This window comes from Chionomys nivalis, chromosome 8 (genome assembly GCF_950005125.1).
Source record: "Chionomys nivalis chromosome 8, mChiNiv1.1, whole genome shotgun sequence".
NCBI lineage: Eukaryota > Metazoa > Chordata > Mammalia > Rodentia > Cricetidae > Chionomys > Chionomys nivalis.
This window is the reverse complement of record NC_080093.1, coordinates 80,780,735-80,793,348: the sequence shown is the minus strand read 5'-3', so window position 1 is coordinate 80,793,348 and position 12,614 is coordinate 80,780,735. Positions and strand designations below refer to the sequence as shown.

The window sequence follows — 12,614 nt, the reverse complement described above, 5'->3', positions numbered from 1 at the left end:
GAAACCCTGTCCTGAAAAACAAAAATAAACAAACAAAACAAACAAATAAAAGAAACAGAAGATCAGATTCCAACCTAAATACAACATGAGACTTGTCTGCTATGTACTCCCACCCCACAACACACACTAAAGCGCCAAAACCAAATTAACTTGATGCTGTCATCCATGGTCAGTTCTGCAGACTGATGAAATGATTTCTACAGTCTAGACAGCATTTCCCTTCTTTTTACTGGCAGGCCTTTATCCATCCTCCATACATGGTTCAAATGCCACTTCCTGGGCTGAATGAGCACAGCTCTGCTTCTGCTGTGAGTATGCAATGCTCTAAACAGACCGTTACTGAAGCAGAGCAGCAAAAGGGGTGGAGGTGGGAAGGATTATTTACAGTCCTTTCCCTCTCCCGCCACATTTCCAACCAGTGTCCTTTCTTTAACAGGGCATGTCAGATAAGATAATTACTCAGATGAAGACAGCCTTGTAAGAAAAGAGGAAAGACCAGAGCTCTATGAAAGCAGACATATGACCAGGAGCAGATAAAGCGATTTGGGACTCCACTTCCATGGGAAGGTGGCTCTGAAACCCCTCCTATACAGTGTACAATGCAAAGTCCTTCTTACAAATGCTATCCTCAAATGGGCATCATTGATCTTGGAGTTTGATTGGCTTTTGTCACTGCTAGCAGGTGACAGATTAGGGATGGGTGACAGTGTGATGTAAAAAATGCCTTCTTTGTTTCCCTCTGCAGATGACAAGTTCCTGAGGAAACCTTATTTACCTCTTCACACATGTTGGGTGAGCCCCACAAACCATGGCACAGACACGGGGAGCAAATGAATGAAGAAATGACAAGGAGAAAAGGAAGGGGCCAATGAGACATGGTTCTGGAGTTGGAAGCTCATAGCTGTCTGAAAGATCAGAGACAAAGCAATTTAGGGCTATGGGTCAGGAAGCTGAAGGAGACAGGGTAGCCACGTTTCCTGGCTAAACAGGTGTAGGAAAAGAAGGAGTAGGTGATGGTGTTGAGGTCTCTTCCCTGCACACCTGAGAGAGGAATGATGGCTCCTCATTACTAAGATCCAGGGCAAGTGGCTGGAGAGAGGGTGGGGCAGGAAGCAAGTGATGAATCTGGCAGTTTTGGGTTCCCAAGTGCTAGGGAGCTAACCATACATCCTAGGCAAGGGCAGTGGTGGTGCACGCCTTTAATCCCAACACTCAGGAGGCAGAGGATCTCTGTGAGTTTGAGACCAACCTGGTCTACAGAGAGAATTCCAGGACAGGCTCCAAAGCTACACAGAGAAACTCTGCCTCGAAAAACCAAAAAACATTTCAGGCAAGGAAGAGATAGTATTTGTAGGTAAACAATAACGAAGGCACCGTCACTAGGACAGCAGGTGCTGGCAAAGGGTGAACATGGAGCTGGGTTCTGGCCGACTCATTCATTCACACTGTAGCCCTGGGCTTCAATACGCAGCCCTCTCCCCTCATCTCCATCACCCCACACTGCATCTGACCAGCCCCTGGTCACCAAGAGCACCAGGCCAAAGTAGTGAAATGGTTTTGGGGAGGGAAGCTGCAACCCTGGGCAAACAGCTCACTCACAAACAATTAACACGTCACCGTGCACAGTGAGCAGAACCCACCTGCCCCAAACAAACTCTGGAACAAGAAGCTTCTCCAGCTATTCACAGTCTCCCAAGGCCGGAGGAGAGGGAAGCAAGCAAGATCCACTCTTCCACCTCACTCCCACCTCAGCCTCCTCACCTGCTTGTGCAGCCAGCCCCTCACCACTACCGGGACATTGAGGTTCCTCCGAATGGCCTGGTCTCTCTTCCCAAAGCTGTGCACTTTGCTGCTGGACTTGAGGATCTAGGAAAAGCAGACTCTGTTCTAGCGGCAGGAACTGAGCAGGGCACACACATGTTGTATGACAGGAGGACTGTTTGCACCCTGCTGTCACCGTGTGCCCTTGGTCACAGCATCCCTCCCAGTCAAACAGCACGACCCAGATACAGCAAACGCCTCATGGTTCACACAGAGTGATGTGAATTAAGGGAGTTACGTTAAGAGCTGCTGCCATGGCATTCCGAAACAAAGTCACTTTCAGTCCCTGACTTTGTCAGTATCCAATATTTGGTCTCCCAATCTGTTTCACCTGGCTAAGTCAGTGATCCTACATTTTGAACAAAAACATCTGGGCATTTTGCTCTTCGAGCCTGTCTGTCACTGAAACCTGCCAGGATCTAACATCACGGACACGTAAACAGAGGTGCTGCTTTCTGAGCACACGCCAGGACAGTGAAGAAAGCACTCGAGGAACTAGATGCCAGTCCTGGTCACTCAGCAACCACCCATTTCCTTGGACAAGGCCTCTATCTCCTGATCTGTAATTTTGAGGGAGCATTTCATATGGGTGAACCCCACAAAACTGTGTATAATCAAATGGACTTCTGGTTACAAATGGGCTTGGAAAAATACAGAAGAGACATGAAGAACCGGTGACTAGGGGCTCACCTTGGGTCCAGGCTTGGCTTCCAGGGTGGATGTGGTCCCAGCCGTGGATGTCTCACTGACCATGCTGGACGGTCTTTGGTTTCTCTCTTGCTTCGACATATGTGGGTGTGGCCTGCAGGAAGGCATAGGGGAATCCTGTGAGTATGTGCCCAGCTGCAGAGTGGAAAGCACAGTCTATGACCTGTCCTAGGCTGGAGCTGGTTGCTTGGCATCAGAACAACTCAGGTCCCAGTTTTTGGAGGTCATCTGATCCCAGATTGTAGACAGAGGTCACAAAATTCGCCTGTTCCTGTCCTTCAGAGGACCAAGAAGATGGCAGATGGACACACCACCACGGCCAGACATTCCAGAAAAGGGTGCACACCGCGCTCCCTGTCTGTGATCCTAAGGTACCCACACTCATTCTCTTACTAGGGTGTCCTGGCAACTGCTCAAGGCGCACAATACTCTTCACAGAAGGAGGGAGTCATCATACCGCTACACACACACACACCTCCACTTCCCCAACTCCCAAAAGAAGCTGTTTATAATTAGTAACAAGAAATCACTTTCGCACACATCCACACCCCCAGATATACACAGAGAATGCTTACATAAACGCCAGTGGGGCTTGCTGCCCAAAATAGACCTACTCAACAAAGAGTCCTATTCTGGGAACACTCCATTTGCCCCAAAATAGAGCCACTGGAGATATTAACCCCCTGTGCCATGCCTGGATAGCAGGAAGTCGTGAAGTATCTGTAAGGCCACAGTAGGGAACCCTGGTGCTTCCTCATCAGCATCCCAGCCACATGGACTTTCTGCTGAGAGGCTCGGGGTGGCTCAGAGCTCGGAGCGCTACTCTAAAGAGATGTGGAAGAACATCCTTCTCACCTGCTTTCCGAGGAGCCCATATCTGTATCAGTCTTTTCCACACACAAGTGTCAAAGCTTTCACCCAAGCTCAGTACCTATCCTTGAACAGCATGATGCATGACAAGACCCTGCCGCTCCACAATCTGTAGGCTGTCCCTGAGCAGAAAGCAGAAAGCACAGCATTCCTTGACTGCATTTTGTCTGCTGCTCCAATAGGCAGCAGGATCCAGCAGGTCTACATATAATGTTGTTGAGGCTTCCTGCTTCAGGAGTTGAGAAAAATTACTTTGGAGGACTTATCCAGGACCCTGAAAAGACAGAGCTGGAGGATCCAGGTCAGACGAAACTGAGAGAAAAGAGCTCAGAATGTCCTGCATCACTTGCTTTTACAGGGCGTGATGGAAAAATTCTAGTCTTCACTTAGAGATACCATGCTCCCTTCAGGCACCACCACTGCTCAAAAGACACGGATCCTTGTAAGGCTCTGATCTCAACACCAGCACTGCCCCAGGAGGCGACTTCTCTGCAGAAGTTGTGTGGCCACTATGCTTCCCCAGCAGCAGGCAGGCATCAGCTTCCCAATGGGCCAGCCCCATAAGATGCTCAGCAGTGGCAAATGTACTACCCACCAGGCGGAACGCCGGCCGACTCCGTATCAGCCAGACTCATCCAGAATCCCTGCCCACGGCTTCCATCGCAGCCAAAACGTTGTTACTGCTCCCTGCTCAGACAGGGAAATGTCACCAGGCTGGGCCTCTCCCTTGGCAGAGGCTGCAGCAGCAAATTCACAGTTTGGGGTGGGAAGAGGCTCTGTGAGGCTGCTGTGCCATATCTCTGCCTCTCAGCAGGACAACCAGCCATCTTCCCAGGACCTGGTCCTGCCCAGCTTTCCAGAGGGGGGTCAAGGAAGGAGAACTCTTGGGTTGTCTGTTAGGCAACTTTTTCCCCCCACTGAAATCTAAGACACAAGGGGTGGATAAGAGAGGATAAAGGCGTTTGCCTCCAAGTCTGAGGACCTGAGTTCAGTACCTGGGACCTCCATGGTAAAAGAGAGAACCAATTCCTACGAGCTGTCCTCTCACCTACACAGACACACAGAAACACATACACACACAAATTCAAGACTTAAGAGACAACCTCACAAAAGGTTTAGTTTTGACTTTACCAAGTTCAATTGGATTTCCTTTGAGATACTAATAGAAACATTATAGGATATTTAAGAAAATACAAAAAAAAGTTAAATGGTGAAGTGAGGAGGGGGATCCTCCATAGTCCAGCCACCCAAAACAAAAGCATTTTAACATTTATTTACGTCTCTGTCCTTTCTGTTATACCTGGTTTGATTTTGGGGGTGCTGTTTTGTGTTTGTTAGTTTTTTTGTTTTTCTCTGTAATTGTGATGTGTTCATGATCTTATTTATACCTGAGGACTATTTTAGCATGCAAGGTACAGTAACACATAACTTTAATCCCAGCACTCAGGAAGCAGAGGCGGGTGGATCTCTGTGAGTTCAAGGCCAACAGGGTCTACACAGTGAGTTCCAGAACAGCCAGAGTCACATAGTGAAACCCTGTCTCAAACAAAACAAAAATCAAGAACATGCATGCGCATATGCGCACACACACATATACACACACTTTAATATAAACATTTTTTTCATCACTTATTTTGGGGTGTGGTGAGACAGGGTTTCTCTGTGTAACTGCCCTGGCTGTCCTCGAACTCACAGAGACCTACCTATCTGGATCTGTGGCTGGTCCAGGAAACTCAGAATGAGTGAGAGCTTTGCCATTTCTTTGCCTTAGTCTGGCCATCATAACTTTACTCCTGGCCATGCGTACTAGCTGGCTGGGAGTTTCCTCAGCCAATAGCATGAGGAGAAAGACAAAACTTGGCCACAGGTTTGGGTAAAAAGAGGACAGAGCTCCTGCTGGAGGAACCAGATACAGAGAGATTTTGTTTGGAGTAAGACTGGTTATGGCCACACCACTGACATCTAAGAAGCAGTGGGAGGCAGGGGAGGAAAGGAAAACCCCAAATCTGCCCTAGGAAGGTGACTGTGTTGTCTACTAACGCTGCAAGAAGGATCTCCATTCAACGAACAGTCTTCAGTGTTATATGCAGCCTGACCCGGCACTGAAGACAGACACATGCAGTCTAGCCATCAAAGACAAGGCCATCCCCTCACCACGGAACACACTGAAAGATGACCTTGGAAATGACCACAAGCTATTTACTAGAATCACAACTAGCAATCCATTTTATATCATGAGAATATAATAGACATGAGAAAGTATCAAAACAATTTCCTCAGTGGGATGAAAAGCTGACTCTCACGAAAGCTCCCATAGCAGTTTAGCCCATTGATTTAAGCACGGGAGCACCCAGGATGTATTTGCGAAGCCTCCTGAACAGATAAGCCAGGGGACCCAGAATGAGTGAACGGGGCATCATTCAACAGAGGGAGATCTGGTGCATTTGCTTCAGCTAGGCTACTAGACAGGAAAGTTCCCCACTGAAGAATGTGGCTGGACAGACATACTGATCTGTCTTCAAGTCCTCAGCCTGGATGTACTCTGCTAATAAGTTTCACCCAAGAATGTCCCCAGAAGACAAACAGTTCCCATCAGCATGCCCTCAGGCACACTGCATCCTACAGAGGAGACCACAGAACCTGCATGCTCAGACTCTTAGTGTCCTTAAATAAGATCTATTCACTGTAAGCCTGCTTGTTGGGTGTCTGTGCTGTCTGGATTCCCAGGACAGTGGGATGGCTGAAACAAAGACCTCCCTTTCCTTCACTTAAGCTACATGAATGCAGATTATTTTGCTGCAGGGGTGTGGGCTGAAGTTCAAAACAGTGAGCTAAACTTTGAGCTCAGCTGCCTCCTGTCAGAACCAAACAAAAGAAATGAAGAGTAGACGAAATCAGCCGGGAGAAGTCCCATTGGGAAAGGGCTGGATTCTACGCGATTGTAGCCAAGAAGTGACTTTCTCTGCCTCAAGACAAAGTGCTCATAACCTGATAGGCAGAGCCAGAACCTTTACAAATGCGGAAGCCATTTGCTCTGGGCACCTGAGTGTCAACACAGCAGGACCCTTCGTTTCTGCAAGTCACTACAGACAGGTCAGCTAAGCTCTGAGGACAGATGCACGAAGTACAGCAAATATGCTGGGTGGTGGTGGCGCACACCTTTAATCCCAGTATTGGAGAAGCAGAGGAAGGTGGTATCTCTGTTTGAGACTAACCTGGTCTACAGAACAAGTTCCAGGACAAACCCTAAAGCTACAGAGAAACCCTGTTTTGGAAAAACTAAACCAAAACAGAACAAAAAAGTAAAAGAAGAACTTGACTGTAGCTCAGGGGTAGAGTGCTTGCCTAGTACTCATGAAAACCTAGGTTCAATCCCTAGAACTATAAAAATTTTAATTAAGTTAAAAACAATGAACTGGGTGGTGTCTGCCATAAAGAGATCCCAATTCCAAGTGCCAAGCCCCAAGATCTGTGAGATATAGATCTGGGCTATCACAGTCCAAAGGACAATCCTCAAACCAGGGAATCTGGGGTAGGGAAAGAGCAAGAACAGAGATGACAGGATTTCAGCTGGGCTCTGATATGTTTTCACTCTCCCACAAATCAGCTCTTTGGGCCTCAGTTTCCATTTTAAATGGGGTGAAAACTTCTCTTCACAAGGCAGCTTGTGCATTAAGACAACTTTCTGAGAGCTAGGGGCACTGTAAGATCTGCACCGTTCCTGCGTCACCACTGGAGACCCCAGAACCTAAATCCCAGGTACAGTTTATTTTTCTACCAAGTCCCTTCTCTCCAGAAAGCTCAAGATGCCAACCGAGTAGCTGAGACCACAATGGTTTCTTAGTAACACCTTACCTGTGACTTTTTTTAAGTCAAAATATAGAAACTATGGCAGGCTTCCCTTCTAGTGGTCAAGGCAATGGCTCAAAGTCGTCTGACTTACGGAGAAACAGAACTCTATTATTAAAAAGACCTTATTGGGCTGGGGATCTGGCTGGGTGATAGTGTACTTGTCTAGTGTTAGCAAGACCCTCAATTTGATCCCTGGCACTGAAACAAAACAAAACAACTCATTTAATGTTATCCCATGAATTATGAGATAAAAGGAACCCCAACTTCAGGTGCTGGATCCTTCAGGTCAGGATTCCAAAGACCAGAGAACTCAGCTGGGAGGGGGCTGTGGATGGAGGACTGCGTACAAGAGTGGGCACACTTGCAAACACAAGCACTCATTTAAGGAGCACAATCTACAGTGGAAATGACAGAGAAGGAACGAAGAGAGGGAGGGAGAGAGAGAAAGAGAGAGGGAGAAGGGAAAATTAGTTGTTGTCCCAAGCAGGCTGACACACCTTCATAACCCTCTTCCCAGATAAAGAGACACAGACAGGCTGCCAGTGCTTACTGTCAACTTCCAGCAACCCGGGGGAGGCTGTCTGACAAGGGATTTCACGGGTGAGGTTGAGTAGCTGCAACCTCACCCCAGCACAGTTCACTATGCACTTTCCCCGTCCCCCTCAATTCCTTAAACACAGGCTGGGAAAGAACCCAAACAGCACCTCCTCACCTGGCATGAAGACAGCCCAGACAGCTGTGCCCCCACCCCTCAATCAGAGCATTGTCCTGAATTTGGCATCAGAGTCCCTAAGCTGGACTGCCTTGGGCTAGTCTCTTCCTGCTTCAGACTCCATGACTGCAGGATGAGAGGGAGACACGGACCTCGGAGACTCTCCCATTCTAATCTGTCCCCTTCCAGCCTGCCTGCTCCTCCTGTCTGATCTACCAAGCAGTTGCCCTTCTCATCAGACTACAGCAATTGTCAAATGACAACTAGAGCATTTCCCAGGTTGTGGGGAAGGAAAAGGACTAGAGAAACCACAGGAAGAAACAAGGCTTCTGTTTTAAAGCAACAGCTTCCCTTCCACATAGCAAAGCCACCACGACTGCATATTTGGCCAGCAGAAAAGAGCCAAAGATGTGGGTGTCATGTGGCAAGGACTGCATTCCCAACTGACAATGCCCTTCGAAACATCCACACCAAAAACTGCCATTTGTCCTTGAGTGAACTAAGGGCCCCATTCCCGTGTCTCCCCTTACCTGTGACTGTCACAAATGCTGTCTGAAAATCCGGAGAGGAAAACCAGTCAAGTTCCTGCATCTGCTTGCCAGGTGTTTGCATTTCTCCTCATCTTTTCTGCTGCCATGGCAACCAAATGCAACAGGCAAAGCTAGCCCAAGACTATCAGTGTCTGGAGACAAGGTGCTGGTTCTACCAGTCACTGATGGCCACAGATGAGACTCCCACAGCCCAGAACCACGAAGGTCCTCCTCCTGGAGCTGGAGAGCCTTCTTCCATGCTCACTCGCCCTTACCTCTGGCTGTCAGCTTTTACCAACATGTAGCTGCAGGAAGAACAGCAGACAGAACCGCCTAGCAGCGCGAGATTTCCACCTAAACCCACAATCTGCAGCTTCAGGAGAGTTTTGCCCTGAAACCCGTAAAATAAAGTCTCTTCGGCAAAGGGGGCAAAGTTCAGTAAGAGACCGCCTACCTTCAGCAGTCTCAGGCCTCTCTCAGAGCTGTCTTCAGACACCGCTCACATCACCAGTCATTCCAACCGTGTTTTCTCTCCAAATACGCAAATGGAATGGGAGGACAGTTGAAATTGACTGAGCACAGGGAAAGGCATTCCAAGTAAATGTCCCCTTGGTGAGGACCCCCAAGGGAGCCCACATGCCTTGCAGTTGGTTGACCAGCACAACAGTGGGCTTCTGAACTTCCAAAGCAAGCGCACGCTCTCTCAAGCCTGGCCCCACCTTCACATTAAATGCTTTGCGGAGTCTGGGGATTGGTGTACACAGCTCACTGTCAGTCAGCTGCCGTCACTGCTCAGGAATGCTTCTCTCTTCCCCAAAGCTGTAGAGGCACCCGCACGGAGAAGAAGAAAGTATGTGCCTGTGCTCGAGGCTCAGACATGGAATCACATTCCTGGGCCTTGGGTGTGGGTAGACCCTGATAGCTACTGTGATGAACAGCTCTAATTGTCAACTTGACACAATTTGAGAACCACCTGCAAGGCGTTGGTCTACATTGGGTTAGCCTATGGGCATGTCTATTAGGGACTGTCTTAATTTAGTTAACTGATCTAAGAAGACCCAGCCCACTGTGGGCAGCACCATCCTCTAGGCAGGAGGTCCTGAAGCGTTTTAAGGGTGGAGAAATCAAGCTGAGCACAAGCAAGCAAGCGATCACGCACGCATTAATTTATCTCTGCTCTTGAATAGATGTGCTGTGACTAGCTGTCTGATTTGACTTCCCCATGCTATCATTTCTATCACCCAAGGTAAGAGCTGACACTTCGGGTTCCACAGCTATGGATGCGTCATGAAGCCTTCAGGCAAATTACATAGCCACCCAGGGTCCTCAAGTCCTAGTGATCTATGCGTAAGGAAGCTACATAAACCCATGCGTGCGTGCGTGTGTGCGTGCGTGCGTGCGTGCACGTGACAGTCTTTAAAAGCTGGACACACTCGTTCTACGCTCTCTTCCCGCACCAAATTTCCGACAGGTTTGAACATCTTCTCTCCTCCTCTTAATAAATTCCCCCCCGCCCCCTGAGGCAGGGTTTCTCTGTAGCTTTGGAGCCTGTCTAGCTCTTGTAGACCAGGCTGGCCTCAAACTCAGAGATCTGCCTGCCTCTGCCTCCCGAGTCCTGGGATTAAATGTCTTAATAAACTCTTAAAGTAGGTTCCGTTGTGTGTTTTGTGATTCGTTCTCACGCCGTGTAATTTCATAATGACCGAATTGTAAACTGAAATAAACCCCTTCTCCACTAAGTTGCTTTTTGTCAGGATATTTTATCACAGCAATGGAAGTAAAACTAGCACAACCACAAAGGGCCAGACAGCCGCTGACAACTGAAGAAATTCAGTGAGCATCAGGAAGCGGCTTCAGAAGAGTGGCACAGATAATCCGATCATGAGCAATGAGGCCCTATACCAATGCTGGGGACGGGTTCCTGAAGAAGAGGCAGCAGAGGAAGCTCGGTGTCTCTGAAGCAAGCCTAAGGTTAGATTAGAATCTCCACGCAACAGGCCCTGCAGCCCACTCAGGTAGCACGGTGAGTCCAGCTAATGACGAGGGTTTTCTCCCTGAAGAGCACTGCCTCTCCTCTAGACCCCACCTTTGGATTTCTGCTTGATGGCTTTAGCGGTTTTGTTTATGTAAACTGTAGCAGGAGAGTAGGATGTCAAAATAAGCATATAAAGAAAGGCTGGAAACCCTCTCCACCGAGGTTGACATGTAAAAGGGCCTGTAAAGAAAAATATGAGGGCTGGAAAGATGACTCGGAGGTTAAGAGCATTTCCTGCTCTTCCAAAGGTCCTGCGTTCAATTCCTAGCAACCACATGGTGGCTCACAACCATCTGTAATGAGGTCTAGTGCCCTCTTCTGGCCTGCAGGCATACAGACAGAATATTGTATACATAATAAAAAAATAAATATTAAAAAAAAAGAAAGAAAGAAAACTGTGAGCTATGCTTCAGCCCAAAGCCCACAATACTGAAATATACAACCCTCTATAGCTTCTGCCGTTGATCTTTTTCCAGCTCTGGCCTGTTTCCACACTTGGAGAAGCTGTGCTCCCTTAGTAAACTTTTCCGTTACTCTCCGCTATCTCTGTCCAAATCCTTGTTCGGGGACAGGAACCTGGGAATTCCTGCAGGTAAACTTGGCACCCAATCTCACCTCTTACCACCTTCCCACCAGGTCAGGAGTCTAGTCAGAGCACAGCTTGTGTGCAAGCTGGATGTCTCAGCAGAAAGAGGACTTTAAGAGGCACCCCCACATCCCATAGCATCTCTCCACACCCCATCCTCTCACCAGACACGTGGAGACTGAAAAACAAAACTCCTCTCAATCCACTCCAAGACCCTCTACCCTACCACAAGACAAACACACAAACCAAAACAGCAGAAACCACCTAGCAGGTTGTGTTTTGAGTTCATGTCTCCAAGCTCTCAACTTACTCTGCCTGAGTAAGAACATAAAGAAATACTTACTCCTCCTGAAGAATGAATTCACTGTTTTCTGGAGAAAACTGTCCAGTCATAGGATGCCTGAAGGTTGTGGTCTGCTGGTTGTGGCTAGAGAGACAGAAAGATAAGAAGTCACATGATTAAGGGGACTAGGACACCAAGAGATGATATGCTAGAGACCCAGGTCATCAAACATTCTTCTGGGAAGGAGGAACACGGCTGGTCATTAGCCCAGGCTACCCTCAAACACATACAGGTCCCCGTCTCTGACTCCTAAGTGTCCAACTAGCTTTGTTTTTTGAAAAGGGGTCTGTTTGGATGGAAGAATCATCCCAGGGCTGGAAGGCCACCCGGGAGCGTTGGTATCCATTAAACCTGGGCTTTTTCTAATTCGGTTAATTTGGTCTGATTTGGGTTACTGGGTCGGCAGAGAGATTTATTGGGCCGCCAAAACTTTTCAGGTCTAGCTATATATCTTTAACTGCCCTGGAATTTTCATATAGACTAGGCTGGCCTCAAACTTTGGACAATCCTCCTGTTTTGCACATAGTGGAATTACAGGTATGTGTCACCATGCCCAGGAATATACAATATCTTAAAGACATATTTCACAAAGTTCCAAAACACTGAAACACTAAAGAGGAAAAAAAAAAACACCCTCTATAAGATAGCAAGCTGATACAAGAATGAAGGAAAATAGGCGGTACTCTCAGCATCCCCAAACTGTATGTCAGGGAAAGAATCCTAAGAATTAACCACCCAGCCAGCAAATCCTATCTTCTTAAAATTCTCCTCACTGCTACCAAATGTCTTCAGTTCACTGAAGGGAAAATAAACGTATGGGCATGTCTCTGCAACATGACCTGCTCGGTTCCAACACCCAAACCTTCTACCACCCTTCGGAAGTCAGGAGGGGCTGCTTCCATGCCAAGATGACAGACTCGCCCAAGTGTAGGTGTTCTGTGTGTTGACAAAGACTGCCTGGAGTTTCAAAAGATGCAGAGTCGGCTCTGAAGGCTGCTGGTTTGTTGCGCAAAGAAGCAAATAAATGAATCTCCTTTCTCATAAGGGAATGTGGTGGATTGAAAAAGAATTTCCCAAGCACAAAATCATAGTTGCTTTTAGATTTTTATAAAATCTGGAAGCAAACTAACGAAAAGCACCTGTGGCATCATTATGTG

General features: G+C 47.8%; 1 protein-coding gene across 13 annotated transcripts in view; it reads right to left on the bottom strand.

The window, feature by feature from the left end:
* Plekha7 (pleckstrin homology domain containing A7) overlaps nt 1-12,614 on the bottom strand; it is a 189,115-nt gene that overhangs the window by 56,137 nt on the left and 120,364 nt on the right. For 12 of the 13 annotated variants that reach the window (XR_009057559.1, XM_057777368.1, XM_057777369.1 and 9 more), the window contains 3 exons: nt 11,458-11,541; nt 2,512-2,623; nt 1,762-1,866 (listed from right to left, as the gene is read on the bottom strand). Coding sequence is in view for 12 of the 13 variants with exons in the window: in XM_057777368.1 (XP_057633351.1) it covers nt 1,762-1,866; nt 2,512-2,623; nt 11,458-11,541 (301 nt within the window). In the remaining variant the exon portion in view is untranslated. Of the gene's footprint in view, nt 1-1,761; nt 1,867-2,511; nt 2,624-8,493; nt 8,612-11,457; nt 11,542-12,614 lie in introns of those variants that run through there. The other variant, XM_057777377.1, reaches the window with a different exon arrangement.